General features: G+C 32.9%; 3 protein-coding genes across 4 annotated transcripts in view; 1 reads left to right on the forward strand and 2 right to left on the reverse strand.

Moving 5' to 3' along the window:
- The first annotated feature begins 392 nt into the window (after positions 1–392).
- Positions 393–3,862, forward strand: LOC18041914 (COBRA-like protein 6). Its single transcript, XM_006431681.2, has 6 exons — positions 393–674; positions 790–869; positions 2,003–2,453; positions 2,550–2,703; positions 2,801–3,078; positions 3,438–3,862. Exons 1-6 carry the CDS (start codon positions 617–619, stop codon positions 3,719–3,721), a joined length of 1,305 nt encoding a protein of 434 aa, XP_006431744.2. The 5' UTR covers positions 393–616; the 3' UTR covers positions 3,722–3,862.
- A 1,432-nt stretch (positions 3,863–5,294) lies between these two features.
- LOC18041596 (uncharacterized protein At4g06598) lies at positions 5,295–9,588 on the reverse strand. Of its 2 annotated transcripts, none has more exons than XM_006431682.2 (5): positions 9,387–9,588; positions 8,037–8,773; positions 7,184–7,259; positions 6,944–7,070; positions 5,295–6,050 (listed from the first exon to the last, which is right to left on the reverse strand). In XM_006431682.2, the coding sequence occupies exons 2-5, from the start codon at positions 8,750–8,752 to the stop codon at positions 5,845–5,847; spliced, it is 1,125 nt and encodes a 374-aa protein (XP_006431745.1). In that variant the 5' UTR covers positions 8,753–8,773; positions 9,387–9,588; the 3' UTR covers positions 5,295–5,844. The 2 variants fall into 2 exon arrangements, with proteins under 2 accessions (XP_006431745.1, XP_006431746.1); XM_006431683.2 differs by having other exon boundaries at positions 8,037–8,784.
- Positions 9,589–14,787: 5,199 nt separating this feature from the next.
- Positions 14,788–19,222, reverse strand: part of LOC18041597 (zinc finger protein ZPR1) — an 8,227-nt gene continuing 3,792 nt past the window's right edge. Inside the window, exons 8-17 of the mRNA XM_006431684.2 lie at positions 19,211–19,222; positions 19,003–19,130; positions 18,402–18,663; positions 18,243–18,309; positions 17,834–17,904; positions 17,672–17,761; positions 16,779–16,887; positions 16,609–16,700; positions 15,602–15,707; positions 14,788–15,080 (exon numbers count right to left, since the gene is read on the reverse strand). The exon at positions 19,211–19,222 is cut by the window's right edge and continues 18 nt beyond it. Of these exons, the coding sequence (XP_006431747.2) occupies positions 14,983–15,080; positions 15,602–15,707; positions 16,609–16,700; positions 16,779–16,887; positions 17,672–17,761; positions 17,834–17,904; positions 18,243–18,309; positions 18,402–18,663; positions 19,003–19,130; positions 19,211–19,222 (1,035 nt within the window). The 3' untranslated portion in view covers positions 14,788–14,982. The remainder of the gene's footprint in view (positions 15,081–15,601; positions 15,708–16,608; positions 16,701–16,778; positions 16,888–17,671; positions 17,762–17,833; positions 17,905–18,242; positions 18,310–18,401; positions 18,664–19,002; positions 19,131–19,210) is intronic.

Here is a 19,222-nt window from a genome sequence, read left to right on the forward strand (position 1 = left end):
CATTAACCCCCCCTCTCCCCCCCCCCCCCCCCCCAAAAAAAAAGAAAAAAACAACAATAATACATCACAAAGTGCATGAAGAAAGAAAAAATAAAAAATAAAACTCACATGCTAATTGTGATTTGATATCAAAATTCAAAACGGCAAAAAACTCTAAATTCCAGGCAATATTATTTATCGCGTGGACTTTGATTCTTTGAATCATTTTTAATTTACACAATTAAATACGAAATCTTAGCATCCCAAACATGGAATTAAATTTGTTTTTTTTTAATAAATAAAAACATAAAAAATAACACAACATTCTCTCATTGCATTTATTATCATTATCACAAATAAATATAAATACCCAAATATAAAACCAAGTTGTTGTGTTGTTTCATACTCTCATTTTTAAACTCTCCGTCTATTCATTTTTATATCTTTTCCTCTCACTCATTTCTTTTCTGTCAGTCAGTTTGTAGAAGGAAGTGAAAGAAAACAAAACCAGCCACCATTTATTTTTCCTACCATTTTTGTATAGTTTTGTTGAGTTATTATGTGAAGAATAGTGTAATTTGAATTGGGTTGGAGGAAAAAAATTCTTTTTTGAAAAAAAAAAGGGGAAAAGAAAGAAATGAAACCATTTCTGGTTTTGATCTTCTTCTCTTTGATCAGTTGTTTATCATCTTCTTGTAAGTATTATTCTTTCTTTTAAAAAAAAATTAAAATTATTCTTTTTTTTGGTTTATTTTTAAGGATAAATATCAATTTAATTTTGAATTTGTTTCCTTTTGATGATATTTGCAGATGGGTACGATCCATTGGATCCTCACGGCAACATAACAATCAAATGGGATCTCATGCAATCCAATTCTGGTTCAAGTGATGTAAATTCTCTCTCTCTCTCTTGGCTTTGTATTTTTTTTTTTTAATTTTTTTCATTTTCGTAATTGAATATTTTTGTTTCATTTCATTTTTCTTAAAAAATAATTTTTTAAAATTTTTCATTCGATTAAGGTAAATAGTTGATCCATTAGGATTAGCCGATTAGAAAATAGATAAATATTTTTTTTTCAATTTTAAACAAGTAATTTAAGAAAATAATAATGAAAAAAAAAAAGAATCAAAGAGATTAATACGAAGAGAGTTAAAGCCAGCCAGTGCATGAGTGCATGGTGTCGTTCGAAGAATTCTTTTGTTTGTGATTGGTGGGCGGTACCACTTCGACTATCAGTCTCTGCATCAATTGGGCCCACACAATGTTGTTCTTAATCTCCAATAACTGCTTGCCACATCATCAAATGGAGGCATTGCTGTCTTTCAATTGGGTTAGCAGTAGTATTACGTGGCATGCTGACATTGGCAATGGGATTTGTCTGTGATGCCATGTAGAGAGAGACTAGAGACCACCAGGCAACAAACAATACAACATTAATACCTCATAAAATCAAAACACAACATATAAAAAATTAAATTAAAAAATGTTATTAACAATCAAATTATTTTTTTACTATTTCAAGCAGATTTTTTAGATAATTATTTCTATTTAAGATGTGTTATTGCAGATGTTGCTATGAACTTTTTTTTTAATTCTAGAAAATTTTTATTAGGGTCAAATTTTGTCATCTCAATTGAAAATTCATTGGTGTCCATCAAAATATTTTATCACATTTGATGTTGCATCTAAGAGTTGTTCATGTACACATATATGCATTATAGTCTCCCAACATTTTCATTATATGTGTTGAAGCGGAATTTATAAGTTTCATAACATGTGAAATTACTTATTACTCAAATTTACAGTCCAATCGATGAAATGCCACTTCATTTCTGATGGAAAACGATCAACTCTGTAAAAATGTAGTATTATATTTGTTGCATCCTGCCAACAGCTTGAATATGGTATCTTTGAATAGCTTGATAAGTATCGAATTGAGTATGCAGCTTGCATCAAAAGCAACATTAATGTAAATTTGCATTTTGGTCCAAATTTCATTCAATCTCATTTTCCATTTTGCAGCTGAGGGTATCTCTATTCAACTACCAACTCTATCGTCATATCGATCAGCCTGGCTGGAAATTGAACTGGGGATGGCAAGGTGATGAAGTGATATGGAACATGTGGGGAGCTGAGGCCACAGAGCAAGGAAACTGTAGTAAATTCACAGGAGGGCAACTTCCTCATTGTTGCGAAAAGTCTCCAGTGATTGTTGATCTTTTGCCAGGAGCTCCTTACAATCAGCAAACTGCTAATTGTTGCAAAGGAGGTGTTTTATCTTCCTTGACACAGGATCCATCTAAGTTTGTTGCTGGGTTTCAGATGAATGTTGGAGGCTCCGCAGATTATACTGGCTTCCAAATGCCTGAAAATTTCACTCTGGGGATTCCCGGTTATACTTGTGGCAATGCTACTGAGGTTCCACCAAGCAAGTTTTATTCTGATGGAGGGCGCCGAAGGACACAAGCTCTTCGTAAGGAACTCTTAAGATTTTATTCTTTCTCGCATTAGAATCAACGTATGGATGTATTGTTTCTTTGCAATAATATTGTTTGTGGATTCATTGTAGGGACATGGAATGTGACTTGTATCTACTCTCAATTCATGGCATCATCTAGTCCAAAGTGCTGTGTTTCTCTATCAGCTTTCTACAATAATACTATCGTTCCTTGCCCTAAATGCAGCTGCCATTGCCAAGGATTATCTCCTGCAAACTGCATAAAGTAAAATTGTTTTGCTCTTTCATACATATCTTTAAGTTGCTTCTACAATATCCTATAAGGATCTAACCGTTAATACTGCTTTATAAAATTCTGCCAGGTATGGTGAAACACCATCTTTACTGCAACAAAAGCATGATCCGAACAAAGAACAATCACCAGTAGTCATTTGCTCGCAGCACATGTGCCCTGTTCGTGTTCATTGGCACGTTAAACAAAGCTACACTCAGTATTGGCGAGTCAAGATCACAATCACAAATCTAAATGTCGTGCAAAATTATTCTCAGTGGAATCTGGTGGCTTTGCATCCCAATTTGCAGAGTGTAACTCAAGTTTTCAGCTTCAATTACAAGCCCCTTAACCAGTATGGTTACATAAGTAAGTTCAAATCAATTCGTCTGTTACCAGTAATGGAGGATTTTCCTTTACCGGATTAGCATACTAGTATAACAGAAGTTAGTTATGCAATTCATCTTTACTTAAAATCCAAGTAAGGGTGGAAGATTTCACTTCTGAGCATTTTGAGTTTTGAAAGAAGCAAATTATTAAAATATCATACTATTATCATTAGAGTACTATGATGAATAACCAAAACTATGTTCTGCCGATAACATTATCCAGCTTTTGATCCCAGTAATGTAGCAACATCTGCTGCTAAATTAGTTATGAAGTGAATTTTCATTTTAAAGGAAAACATCTTCTTTCTTCTTCTCTGGCTTACCAATCTAATTTTTCAGATGATACTGGAATGTTTTGGGGGATTGAGTTCTACAATGACATGTTACTCCAAGCCGGGGAGAGTGGAAATGTACAGACTGAGATGTTACTGCACAAAGATTCTGGAATTTTCACTTTCAGAGAAGGATGGGGATTTCCCAGAAGAATTTTGTTTAATGGTGATGAATGTGTGATGCCTCTTCCAGATGATTATCCAAGGCTACCCAACAATGCCCATACTGCTGCTTCATCAAGTGCTTGCAGAATTTTCTTGCCACTGTTACTTCTTATAGTTATGTTGTGATTCATTTTTGGCTTATTAGGAAAATCCATCTTCTTCATGTTAGAGATTCAATGCGAGAGCTTCTGAATATGATTTGTTTCTGTAGAGGAATCATGTAAATGCCATTTTCCTGAAGGGAGAATCCTTAGACATGAAAGAGCAATAGAGGTAATTTTCTTTTTACCATTTTCGGAAATTTAGAAAAGAAGCTGTTTCAGAAATTCAATGCTGATCAAAAGCTTGTGTTTCGCAATACAGTTTGCTTGCCATATAAGAGAAGATTTGGAAAGAGTTAATGAAATAATTAGTGAAAATATGGCAAAACTTGCAGCCACTTCTTCATTTGCACTTCTCAGGATTAAGGCATCATTCAAAGCTTTGTTTATAGATGCCATGCCAATAAATTTTCCATCCAAATCCACAAATCTGTGGTGGCTATTTTTATTTTGCTTAGTTCTGGGTATTATGGTGGTTTCCTGTTAGATCAGATGTTATTTGGAGGGCTTCATGCCATAATATATGAATCTAATTAAAAAAAAAAAAAAAAAAAACCATCATGATATCAAATGGGAGAACCAAATCCGTCAAAGAAGGATGCCTGAAAGAGTCTAGAGGATATCCAGTAGTAAAACCAAAATGTGCATGACCTTTAATGGAGGAGATATTATGTGTATAAGCATCTCCATTGCACTAATTTCATCCAGATCTTCAGTATGCAAATATTTGATTATCTGTAACCAAATCATTCTCTTTAAGTTCGTAGTAATCTTTGCCTGACGCAATCAAGGGCGGAGGGTATACAGAGCTAGAGGATGCCATTGTGCCCACAGAGTTTAAAAGAATTTTGGGGTTACTAAATAAAATATAAAAAAAAAAAAATAGTGTGAAAAATCTACACAACGAATGTATAAACTTTATACATTAGTTAATAAAATAATTTATAAATTCCCGTTAAGGTAACATTAATGTATGATATCCTCTTTGCTCTTTAAGGTTTAGAAATTTTGTACGGGTAAGAACTCTTTTGCTTTATAATTATTTTTCCTCATAAATTAAAAATGCAAATATAATTTTCTTTTTTTTTTCATATGGTATTGACATTATATAATAGTCTTAGTAATTTTTTTTTTATGATTTGGTTTTGTAGTACTTTATTATTATTATTATTATTATTATTATTATTTTAAAAGAGTACTTTATTATTTTTATAAGAACTTGAAAATTGAAAGTTTTAAATTTGGTCCCTTTAAGAGTTTTCCCGTGAACTCTGAACCCGAATGCAATGAAATAAAAGTAAAGCTTCTGATAACATAAAATTTGAAAAATATATATATATATATATATATATATATATATATATATATATAGAAGGCAAGGCTGTCAGATTTCTTAAATTGGCTAGGACTAGGAGGAAAGAGATTCGAACACAGGACTTTCTTTAGCTGCGTCATTCTGTTGTGTCAAAACTTCCAGATTTAGGCTATGTACATAATTTCCATAACTTGTGTTTCAGTGCAACATTAGGAAGGCACAAAGAAGATGAATAAGTAAGCAATATTGTTCAGAATAATAGATTCTTCCCAAAAATACAAGTCATGCCAGACCTCGGCATTCAATCATCTTCTGCAACATACAAATTGAGCTCGGGAGAAGAAAATAGATTTCATATTGAAAAAAAAAAAAAAAAAATTGTTACAATATCCCACCATAATGCACAAGCACTGCACATTCAAATATCCTTAAACACTTGGAACTAGGATTCTAGAGGAAGGATTATAAAAAATAAAAAAAGAAGAAGAAGAAGAAGCTGCAACATATTTTCTCGAGTTATGACCACTAGAACATACAGGAGAGGCTCAAACAGGAAGCCTGTTTTCAGTTACCACCTCCGGTGAGTCATCAGCCAGAAATGTAATTTTCTGGCAATGACTACCAGGCGCATATAAAAATCTTTAAGTTATCAAAGGGTGAAAGAAGGCACAGAAACAGCAGAAAAACTAAATGGATGAATCAGAAAGATAGAGGGTGCCAAGACTTGAAGAGCTTGACTTTATCCTGCACAAGAGAAATGACAATTAAGGTCATGCCGCAGCACCAACCGTGGAAAAGTAGTGGCACAATACAGCTCTAGCTAAATCATCTATCTAAATGTGGAGAGGACCAGTCACAGGGTCATGGCCAGAATTGGCATCCTTATGTTTTAAGGAAAGATTTGCAAACTGGGAATCAAGATCTCTGCTGCTAGTGCGTCGATGACTAGAGGATGGTTTTTGTGGTGGTTGCTGTTGCTGCTGCTGCTGGTACACCACTCGTAGCCTTCCAATCTCCCTCTCCAATACTTCATGTTCCACTGTACAACATCTTCAGATAAGTGAACCTCTTCACAAGTAATATAACAAACAATAATACTAAATCCAAATGATAGTTTTAAAGAGATCCTTTTATAATTCATTATATTTCCCCTATTTTGGATTAGACACATACAGGAGTATTGTGGAGGAGAAGATTTATTTTTCAACTAATTTTCAAACCTTGTCTTGCTCAGTTTCTATGTTATTTATCAATTTTCATGTTTATGGTCATTAGTAAAAGCAATAAAACTTCTGACTAGAAACTATAATAGATCTTCTTTATTAGTAATAGACATATCATGTAATCATATTATGCAAATAGCTAGGTAGGAAAATTCAGTAAATGGAAAAGGGAGTTTTGAGTTTCCATACATGCAAGTTTGAAACAATTTCATGGGCATACAGAATGACTGTCGACGAAAGAAACCATTTTTCTTTTTTCTTTCTCAAACTTCTAGCTATTAATGATTGCATGCTATAAAATTTTCGAGAATTTTCAAGATCTGCCAAACCCCCAAAAATGTGGATAACCTTTTCCAGAATGCAATTTATATCAGCACCCTAAGTCAATCATAACTTTATTGGTTTACTACTTAATCTTAGAATGAATACAATCAAACCATAGCCTGTTCCTAGTCATGTTAAAATCAACAAGAGGACAGAATATTTGACTGTGAGTACACAGCCGACTAAACAGATCTTTTGACAATGGTACAACAAACGTCACAATTCATACATACCATTCACTCTCCATTTTGGCTTTAACAAAAAAATATTAACTAGCTTAATCAAACTCATCTGGAGGAGCCACTTAAACAAATACAAACAGAAAGCAAATAAAAGGATTGCTTACAAAAGACCTTGACCCTTATCCTAAAGTTCAGAAACTTACAGCATTTTATAAGTTGCTCCTGAGCCAAACTTTCTAAACGTTGTTTCAGGGCTTTATTTTCCATGCTCAGAATAAGATTCTGCTGGTTAAGAAACTCAAGCTCAGCTGAAACTTCAGTACCTTCTGCCTGTGGAGTAATGCACATGTATCCCACTATCAGTTTCCAGTAAAGCAGACAAACAGTCCTTATTTTAACTCGAAGGAATCAAGATTATATAACAAAATTCTGCATGTACTTACCTGTAAAGATTGTACATTCCTTTCCAGTTCAGCTATGTATTGAAGTTTTCGGACCCTCGAACGTTGAGCAAATTGTCTGCATTATACAGTAACAAAAAACTACTGAAAAATATATCACCTTAAATCTCATCCAAAAATATGCCAACCACTCTTTAGATTTCACATTTCTATACTCTAATAACGTATTCTCTTCTGGCATTAAAAAATCCATGGAATCACAACCCTAACACAAAGATTTAGTGAAACCACAAAACTAAAACTTGAATTAATCATAAAACCCTATTTAAGGAGATTTTTGTATGCTTCAAGAGTTCACATGATTAACAACAGACATAACAAAGTGAATGGATACTTAACTTCTAGGCATCTTGCAGAAAAGAGAAAACCAATTGTATAATAGTTGGTCAAAACATTTCTGAGGTAACAAAAGCCAAACTTGGCAACGTCAAATCACTTTTCAAACCAAAATAGAATTCAACTGTTGAGACAACAGACATTATTATTTGGAAGCAAGAAGATGATTCACAAATATAAGGGCAGAGTAGCACCCAATACTTCAGTTGGTGCATTAAACGATCCTGACGTCGGTTATTTTGCAAGAAACTTTTTCAGATTAAAATCAGTGCATATCTTCTCCTAATTATAATTTGGACAAATGCGACAATATTAATGAATTTCGATCTGAGATTGTAAATTCTTCCAGGAAATACGCAGTACATGATAACTAATCATCAGCAACATTGTAGGCACTATATTATAACTAGTCAAAAAGCCTTCTACAGATAACAATGTGACAAATGAATATTACATGCAATTACCCTAGATAATAGGAACAATAAAATAGAAAACATACTGTTTGGCACGTTTTGTTTCAGTGTCAGAAGCAGAAGCCTTAACATGAGAATTATCCTTTTTCTCTGAGGAAGATTTTGAATCATGTGGACCAGCTTCAGCTGTCTCCAGCTTTTCGCTTGTTGTAGATGGAACACCATCTGCGTCTTGTGCTGGAGATCCCAAATTCTGCAGAACAACATTCTCCCTGGCAGAAGGAAGGTTACCCGGATGAGGCAAAGCATTGATAGGATTGTCCCATGCCCTATTCTTTAACTTTAGAGAGTTCAATTCAGCATAGAAAGGGGAATGTCGAGTGTCCTTGTGATAATCAATATCTTGAGGTCCCCACGAAGGAACAGAAACCAAATGTTTATATCTGTACTCGTCTTGAGCTGCATAATCTAAGTTAGAAGCATTGACTAAATCTATGTACGCAAAAGAATCACTTGATGAGCGCCGATGACCTCCTCTGCGTACAGGTGTCTCAGGCTCGTTAAGGAGGTCATCGAGCCAAGAAGGCTGCTCCTCCATTAGGAAGCTCTCCGAGGAAGTACGTTGATGGTGTACACTTCCCTCTCGGGGCTTTTGAACTGCTTTCGGTCCAATTACACCAGTTGGGAGATAATCACTATATGCCGGGGAAATACTCGGAAATGGACTTTTAGGAGGAAGTAAAGCATGCTTTCCAGTGAACAACGAATTCCTGATGTTTGATGATCCCTTTGAATTTGCCATATCCAAAGCAAAAACCAATCCCTGTCAACCAACTACATAACAATCAGCACCAAACCAAAAAAAAAAACACCAATAACCATTAGAGACCCAAATCACCCATATTACGCACATCAATAATGAGAACCACTTCCAAGAAACTATTAACGTAGACTCGCAGAGCAATAACCTATGGACTCACAATACACATGGTACTTCCTAATTTGGTCCTCTCGTGTATGCCTAACAATAGTTCACACAACATCTATACTAGTTTTAACAAGAATACCCAAATCCTAAAATATATGAATGCTATAATTATTTCAAACAATTCCTCCTGTTAAGTCAATTTCAGACACAAAACCCCAAATGCCCTTATGTTTTTCCCACATTTTCCCGGAAAAAAACAAGAAATAAATTCAGAGGATACAATAACAAAGCAAACGCACATAACAAATCCCTAGATGACTAAATTTAGAAATTAAAAAAAAAAAAAAACAAATGCGGCAATGTGCAATACACAAAAACACCAAAACCAAACAAGAACCAGATCAAATATAATCAAATTAAACGAAATTACAAAGAGATTAGCCAAAACAGAAAAAAAGAAAAGACGAAACAAAATGTCTCAGCTTTCAAAAAGGAATAAAGGGGTCACCTTCGGTGGATTGAAGAATCGAGATCTCGAAAAAATGCAAATGGGTGATCGAAAGTTTCGATTTTTTATTTATTTGTAGGCTTTGATTGTGATTCCGAAGAATCCCTCTTTCGTTTTTGTCTGTCTCGTTCCTGCTTTGTTCTCGTTTTTATGTTCTTGGTTTTAATTAATTAAAGGCTTGGATTGAAAGCATTTTCCTATTGAAAACTATTAAAAAAAAAAAAAAACTAAAAACTGAAATTTCTTTTTGTTTTAAATGCGTTTTTGTTTATTTTATTTTTAATTAATTAATTATTCATTTATAGCAAGGTTTTGTTTGTTTTGCATTTTCACCCCCTAGGGGCCAGGGAAGCTCCATAATCCGTATGACGATGTATGAGCGTGTCATTGCCACGATTTATTTAATTATTAATTTTCAACAAAGAATTTGGCCTTTTTTTTAATATAGTAAAAAAGGCTGTTTTTCTTATTATGTGAAAATTCAATACTACTATATTTACTAAATTTAAATACTTAGTTGAGATATTCATTGATGTGTCATCAATTTTTTTTTTTTCATATGTATGATATTAATTATTAACTTATTATTTTTATAATCTGTTCAATAGATGACACATAAGACGTCACATCATTAAATATTTGAATTGAGTATCCAAAGTAATTAAGTTTAACATTGTTCTAGAAAATTAACTAATTATTGAGTTTTGATGTGAGTTTTTGGATTGGTTGATGAGATAATTAAATGTCAATTAGACATTAACAATAATAAGAAGAATAAAACGAGCACTTTGACCTAAGTTGACATTTAATTTAAATTTAACTTATGTTATGTAAATATTAAATTTTAACCTCCTTGAATTTATGGTTTTCATGTCACAACTTTTTCAAGTTTAAAATTTTGTTGAACCAAGATTTAATCTACCACTACTTCGACCTTTCGACTATGAATGATGGTGGCAATAAAATAATAATGAATTATGTAAATTTTCTGTGTCTTTTCTTTTTTTAATTTGAATTTATGTTCCCGTGGATCAATTTAAAATTTATTTTGTACCCTAACAATCGCATGGTTGACTAGATAATTATATGGACTAAATTTATCAAGTGGTAAATTATTTCTGATTATTGATTACGAGGTTTCGAGTTTTAAAATAGGCTCACTAGCTCCGAATCCTCCGATAACTAATTTTTAATGAAACATTAAACAAAAATGAAAAAAAAAAATTTTCTTTTGGTGAGACCCAAACTCATTCACTTCTTTTTAGAATTTAAGTCCATTGATTGTGGGAAACACATGATTCTGAGAAGATTTTAATAAATTCTGATGAACCTCGAAAGAATATCTCCAATAATTTCAAGGGAAATTTATGGCAAATATCCCGAATTCTAGTGAATAATTCCAAATAATTTATGGCTGGTATCTTTCTACATTTGTATTTTACAGCAGTCCAATTAATAAGGTAAATTCCAAATAATAATACTTCCGTTTGATTCTGTTAATTCACTTAACTGGAATATAAAAATTGAGGATTAATTTTTTTTTTTTTTAATCAAACGCTTGATTAATTTATGTCACATTCACATTATGAGCTGCTTCATTGCATCAACCTTTAAAGAATCTATCCAAATAGAATCACAGTTATAAATACATCCATTTCAACATGACAACACTATAAAAGATGATACAGAAGATTTTCAGAAATGCAACATGATTTTATAAAATCAGAGAAAGTTGCATTGAATACAAGCAATTTGCTTGCTTTCCAAAAAGAGAGTACAAAGAAAATGGTTAGATTTTGCTTGTAATGAGTTGGGAATGAGTTAATTACAAGTAAAGAGTAGGCAGTAAGTGTGGTTGCAAGTTGTTGATCAAATGATTAATTTGTATTTTGGCACAATAATCAGAAAGAAAAAGAGAAAGAGAGAGAGAGAGAGAGAAAGAAAGAGCATAAAGTGCTGAGGAAACAACCAACTCCCACACATAAAGTGCACAATGAGACAACAAATTCTATACTTTGTGTAACCCAACTTGTCCAAAAGTTTGAATCCTCACTAACTCACTTGCCTATCATGGCGGGTGTTTGTCCCCCCCCCCCCCCCCCCCCCCATTTCAAGTGCTTCGCTAGATTGTCTTCTAGGGAAATAATGATAGAGAGTCTTAACGAACGATAACACAATCGGCACCAAAAGCAACTGTAAAACTATACGTGGGTACAGTGTTATTTGAAAATAATGAGTTTACAGTTGTTTTTTTTTTTTTTCTTTTTCACTATCTTGTTGATTCAAATATCAAATACATGTTCTGAAAGAAAGCCTCCTACACAATGCATACACCCATCCAATATAATTTTAGGTGCGTTTGAAATTGAAGTTAGGCAAGCTACAACACTAAAGTATTTAGTAAGACTAGCTGCTGTAGTTTAGAAACTATGGTAATATAATTTTTCACTTGTATAATAAAAAATTTATTATATCTTTAATAATTTAATCAAAATTATTATTTAAAATTTACATTTACTATATATTATTAACTTTTATTTTATAATTACAACTTTTTTTCTCAGCAGCTATACCTTAAAAATTACACCACCTCAATCCCAAACGCACCCTTTGACTAGTAAGCATATATTTGGAAATTGACAAACAATTTCACTCATTCTTTTTAAACATAACATAACCAGAAACTAAGGGTGCGTTTGGTATTGTTTTTTAATTGGTGTTTTTTATGTCAAATTTTTTAAATTGAAAATACGTTTGTTAATTTATTTTCAAATAGTATATGAAAATGAAAAATAGTAAAAATGTGTTTGATTGTTTGTCGGAAAATAAGAAAAGCAATAAAAAAATTTTTGGTATAATATTTTATAAAACACATTTTTCAACTAGTACTTATTCAATAATAGTATTTTTTTAACTGGTCTATTATTATTATTATTATTATTATTATTATTATTATTATTATTAATTTAATAAAATAAACTGCAAATGGACCTAACTATAACTTGTTTTTCTTTTTAAAGTAGTTTATTTGTGGGCAATTCAAATTTACAATCCAAAAAATACTATAAAAATGTCAATATATATTATTTTTGCATCCACATATAACTAATTATTTGCATATATATAGTAATAACCACCGGTTAAAACATTAAAGAGGGAAAAAAATATCATACTTGAAACAAATAAATCATGTCACATTGCTTCCAAACTAATTTTTAGTTACATTAATTTAGTCTTTACTTTTGATCAAATAAATAAATTTATAATTATCACTCTATATTATTTTTATAATTTAATAATTAAAAGTCAGACATATATTATGTAAATTATTTTATTCATGGAAACATTTTTAGTAGGCTTACAAAGAGAGAGATGAGACTTTAGTCTTTAGTAAAGAAAGAAAAAAATTAAATGAAATTTGTATGTGGGCCCCAAAGAAGACCAATCTTTACACACCTCCCTTTATGTCAACATGTTTTTGTCCAGTGTTCTTTATAAATGTTGAACGGAAACTTTCCGTTTTCCTTGTTTTTAATTTACTGATGTAAAACTGTCAACCAAACAAATTTTCTTAATTTTTATTCTTGAAAAACGAAAAACATTAAGTGCAAAACGTTACACAAACACACCCTAAATCTCCCCCATTCAGTTCAAGGGCATGGCTATAACATCAAAATTTCAACAGAAAAAGGTTACAAATTTTGTTAACATAAAATGTGAAATTTGTAGCAACTATTTCTTCCCCTAAGGTGAGCGAGCTGCCTGTGAAAACATCTGATTTGAGTTAATAATAAGAGACAATGGTTGATGTATAATATGTCTGGTTTCGTATTCCCGTCCAAACCTTTTAAAATATAAATAGCAGCAGGCTTTATGTCATGTGACACATTTTACGTTTCACCTTATAAAATTCTCATAATTGTACTAATAATACCCTACCTACACTTTAAAGAACCCTTTTGTTTCAAATAGTACAAACATATTTTAATCATCAATCTGGCAAATAAAGAAGCACAAGCAACGGAGATAAAAATATATAAATAAGTAAATAAAAAGCAGTCTTGACTCTCATGCAAGCATGCAAAAAGCACAACTTAAAAAAAAAAAAAAGTTGAAATTCAATTAGTTTATTTTAGTACTATATAAAGGAGGCAAAGGTTTGTGTATTACATAAGAAACTAGGCCAACTTTGACCCAGTATACTTACTTTATAAATGGGTTCAAGTCAAAAAGGATCCTCAGCTAGCAGCTAAAAGGCAGGCAGAAAGAACTAAAAACACCACGAAATTATCAAGGTGTTTGAGCATATCCTATGCAAAGGAGCAGCTCAATCTAACATCGTTAAATCCTATTAATTCTACTAATTTTGTGTAATTGTAACATTTTTAGATTTATGATGAGACTTACTAAAACAGACGGAATTAATCATGCTCACATTCTTCTAGGTTATGTGCTGAATTTACAGTTGCTAGCTAGATCAAGATGCAACTTATAATGCATTATAACATAAATAAAAACACAAACTATGTACCACTAAATCTCATCGTCTGTTTTAGCCGCATTGTCTTCTATGTTCCACATGTAGTTCAAAGACTTCACTAATTCTAGCACTACAATTAGCGATGAAATTCGGAGTCTATGGCTGGAATAATGCTATAAAAATGTCAAATATTCTGCTCATTCTCAATAATGGACAAGTGATACTCACAGGATATTCACAGGAAACAGGCAAGCTGCCAAGGATTCAAGAGCTATGGCAATTGATGTACTGCTCACTGTTAATTACAGTTAAATAAGCTCATTCAATGGTTGTCCTACGTTGACATAGTTTTCTCTCGTCATTATACTTGCAGACTGCCAAATGTTTGACGAAAAAGAAACTTCTGAAGCTGATGCTCTATGATGAATCAAAGAATTGAGCTCTCGGGTTCTTAATAGATTCTATAGACAACCTGATACAAAAATTGAATGTCAGATAACAGCCATTTATAGATTAATCAATTAATAGAAAACAAATTGGTTGCTAAATGAGAGTAATCTGAGTACCATAACGAGAAAATGAGACAGAAAACGTAAATTTAGAGAGCACAGTCTTACCCAAACAGAATTGAACTGTAACCATTATAACAAGGCTTGGGGTTGATCCTCCATTTCAAGGACTTAGCTATGCTCTATAAGCAGGTAATTGATACCCATAAAAATATTTGTAACATAAGATAAAAGATGCAAAACTTGCACTCGAAATGTCTGACATTTAGAGTTGTTGAAAGGTTTACATTACATCTCACAAATTTTACATTTAATGTTACAAAACTCTCATACTTGAACTAATTAATAAAGCATTTAAAACAAACATGTATGGCTTGGCATAAAAAAGAAACCATGCTAGGTCCAATAATCCTTACAAAACAAAATTTTCATTCATTATAGACTCGTGCACACTTTCATTTCCCAATCCCGGAAATAAGACCAATACGATTGTAAGATGAAAAATTTTCCTTCTATAAGGCATATCAGATAGGATATGTACATAGGGAAGGGACAAAAGTCCACAGGAAGGACCAAAAAAACCCTGAGCCCAAAAGCTGCAAAATCTCTAAGATGTTGAATTGTAAGCAGCATCAGCTGAAGAGGTATCAATATCATTCAGACCTAACTCCTCATTCTGCTCCCATGATCTTTCGTATTCCTCAACTGGAAACACCAGCAATGCAATAACATTAAGAAGCAAAATCCGAACTACCAATGTAGTAATTTCTAAATGCTGCTAAATAAAAAATAAAACAAAAATTAAAAAAGAATGACAAGAAGAATGAAAGAAAACCCTCATCAACTAAATCATTTGATCAGAAGAATTGTTAGGATTCACCAAGAACCTCAGACTTAATATAAGACTATTTTAGTAAAGAACATAACTCATGAATGACAAATCCAAATAATCTTTAGCATTTTAATTCAATAGAAAGCAATATATATTTTTATTATTTTTATTATGCATATAATCAAGTCTCTTCCTAGTCATTGCACTCTAGGTACAGCTCATGAGTGACAGCAAAATTTTGGACGATGATCCAGATCCTCAAAGAAATGACAGAAAACAAAGCATTATGGAATAGTCTCATCAGCCGCAACAAAATAAAAAGGTTGGTTCAGGTACTGCATAGTTAATTCAACTATATGTGTAAATTGCTAAACCTTGTACAGGAGAAACTTACATGTTAACTGGTGGTCATCTTTAATATCATCAGTCACTGGTGCAATGAAAGAATTTGCTAATGCATCATCGAGAATTAAAGTCCAGGACTCTTCCACACTCAGAAGCTACAAGAGATTAAACAATTATGTTATGGGAAGAAGGTTAAGTGAAACAAGACCACGTTATTATTTCTCTTTGACAACACAAATTCTAAGAAGTTTTAATCTTAAACAATAATTGACATAATTTCCTAGCAACATAGTGGCAATTTCGCAAACAGAAAAGATTATGCCAATGTCAACACACACCACAAGCAATCCAGTTAAAGTGATATTGGCTGTCAGACCATAATATTGAAAAACTAGTTAACTATATACAGAAACTCTGAGGGCGGGAGTATTTATCACATAATTTATTGAGCAAAATTAATAATGAGTGATTTAAAAATAAATGAATGAGAATATTTAGAAAACAAAGTGGCCAAATTAGTGATGCAACCTAAGCAAGCTTTTGATCACTTAATGAGGTTCAAACTTGACAAGGTAAATTATTACACACACCACATGATACATACAAGAGATTACTTACATTATTATGCTCCTTAAAGAGAGTAAAATCAAAGAAAATAAGATATCATTTAGACTTTTAAACCATGAATTGAATTAGTAACAACACAGGAGTTTGATATAAGTTCAAAATATTCTTAAATCTATGTTCACTTGAGCTGAGCCTTGTGTTTTGACAAGATTAATTGGATGAGCTCATGCCCAACAGTTTCATGCAAGCATATGTAGATATCTAAGAGTTACAAGTGGCCTGGCTAGAATATACTCATATCATTGCCTAGCATTTTCTGAAACACAGAGCCCAAGGTACCCTTGTTATTAAATCTACATAATGATATTTTTCCCTCCTTCTCCTAGGCATATCGGATGATAATTGAGAGCATGGCGATGCTCTTTATATTAAAAACCAAAAAATCCTGAATTTGCATGCTCTCTAAGAAGTCATGATCAATAAAGATACCTTGTTCAACTTTGCTTTGAAATCTTGCCACTTGGTTCTTTTATTTTCATCAAGGCTGTCTCCAAAAGAGAATCCATGCACTCTCTCAAGGCCTGCAAATATAAACTGATGCTTTATGTCCGCAGAAGAAAAATGTAAAAAGATAAAAAAGGCAGAAAAGTCATACTCACTTTCACTAATTTTTGTAATTAGGCCTTCAACAGTTGTAACAATTCCACCTAGAGTGCCACCAGCCAGCTCCAAGTCAAGCTCTGGAATTTTGACACCAGCTGTATCCGACTGATTCACCCCACAACTTTATTTTTACGAAACGGCTAAAGGAAATATAATATTCCCGAAAAAGAAATAAAAAAATGGGCTAAAGTGAAAGAAGCAAAAACTGATATTTTACCTTCATCTCAAGAACAAATAAAAACTAATCTCATCACAGACAAAGATTATAACTTAACAAACTACAAACATAATATGTCAAAGCTGCACTATTAAGACAGGATAAAAATCAACTCAAAACAATTTATAAAATAAACCAAAATAGCACTTGATGCTGAGAAATAATATACTTCAGATGCAATAGCAGCGTGGAAATTTATAAAGGAGCAGCATTTTAGAATTAGATGTTACTGGTACACTACATAATAAACAGTAGAGATTCCTCTTAAATGCAACCATAAGAATTCTATATAATTAAAATATAGTTTCCATAGGTCTTCCATGCTTTTGGAAACAGCAATGAAACATCTATATCCTATTAATAATTTCGGCTCTGACTAGATATCTACAATTACATAAGTCATTGACACTTAAGAAAACAAAAGAAGGTACCATTCAGAGAAATGAAAAATGGAACTTTTGAGCAAAAAAGTAAACTATTGAACAAAGCAAATACTAAAGAAGTACGGAACTTAAATGTTCCTAACCAAGGATACTTTGAATACAAAATGCTACGCTTACAATTAAAAGAAGAATAACAGAATTCTAAATATAAAAATCACCTAATGCAAACCGAAACCAGATAAATAACTTAAACTGCAATCGAGATTAACTGTATCGCACCGTTACATACCTTAATTAAATCACGGCTCAAGTCATTAATGTTCTTCACAAACAAAGTGATTCTCTTTCCTTTTTCCGGAATTCTTCCGCCAGGTTTTAACTACACAAAAAGTACAATGACTATTGCAACATAAAAAATGCAAGAGGGAAGTAGAAGCAAGTAGTTACAAACCTCAGAATTGCGGTAGCCACAAGCATCACACGTGGATGCCATAACAATTACTTCTTGGAAGTATGGAATCCCTGTACATAGTTAAGGTCGACAAACTTTGCGTGTAACATCCCAATTAAAAATTATGCAGGCACACAGGAGAACGACAATTATGCTAATAATGAATATGGTAAAGAAAGAAAAACAAAAGGCAACACCAAACGTTCGCATACTTTACAAATAAGCATGTCATTGAAATTCAGTTACAACGACAAATAGACTAGTGTTAAAACACAAGGAATAACAAGATAACATCACATGAACGAGGATGTTAAGAGACTTTCAGCATGTAAATTCTATAAGGGGGGAAGGGGGGAATTCAAATGGATGAGAAAGCCCACCAAACATACAAAGGAGGTAAAAAGGATACTAGTCATGAACATCCGAGTCTCACAACTTGCAGCACATGCTCCACATGTTGATGGAAAGGTCATCACCTATCAAAACACATGTAATGGTTAGCACAATATACAAAGCTAACAGAAAAGATAAAGGCAATGCAGAATAAAAATACATGCAATTGACTGACCTCTTCCGGGGCTGAGTACCGAAATAAAGCATCAGCGATTTCTGCACTATTGCTCTGAGCAATAGCTCTATGACCAGCTACTGCTCCAACCGATCCACGGGGTTCTCTTTTATCAGACGTACTGCTTAACCCCTCAGATGGTACTACATTAGAAGACTCTCCCTGCTGTGATGGGTCAACAAGATACCCCAACAATGCTTGTTGCTCAGGAGTTCGCTCATAGAACTTGATATTCAGTGATGGATCTGGAGATGGAGCATACCTATCCATATTACAATAAAACATAACCAACTAAGGATTCAAAGCATTGCAAGAGATAAGAAGAATAGACATCCACCCCAAGAGATGTTAGAGATCAGGAAATCTGATAAATACTGCACTTTATGATTAGTTCAAAAGTTCCCTATTTTCATTTTTATACATGAGTAGTGTGCATGAATAAGAAATAGCAAAAGAGAATAGAAGAATGTGAGAAAGGGCATTTACACAACTACAGCCCCCAGAATTATTTAACCGTCCATCCAAACTAAAGCATTAAAGTAGCAGAAACAATTGGAGTTCAGAAAATAGTCTTTCACTCTCAATTCAAATGATCTCTTACAGGTTTTCAATGAAGCTGTTCCCAGCAGGATCATCGAGGACGAAAGTGAAGGTCGAATCACCCTTAGCACAGGCTCTCAATTTCAACAGAAACTGGTCGATGGCTTCAGCAGTCTGAGGATCCAGTTTCTAGATAGCCAAGAGGATAACATGAGAGGTGCTAATAGAGATGTGGTATCAAACAATCGGATACCAAATTAAATGCACACCTTACGTTCTTC

Source organism: Citrus clementina, unplaced genomic scaffold (genome assembly GCF_000493195.1).
Source record: "Citrus clementina cultivar Clemenules unplaced genomic scaffold, Citrus_clementina_v1.0 scaffold_5, whole genome shotgun sequence".
NCBI lineage: Eukaryota > Viridiplantae > Streptophyta > Magnoliopsida > Sapindales > Rutaceae > Citrus > Citrus x clementina.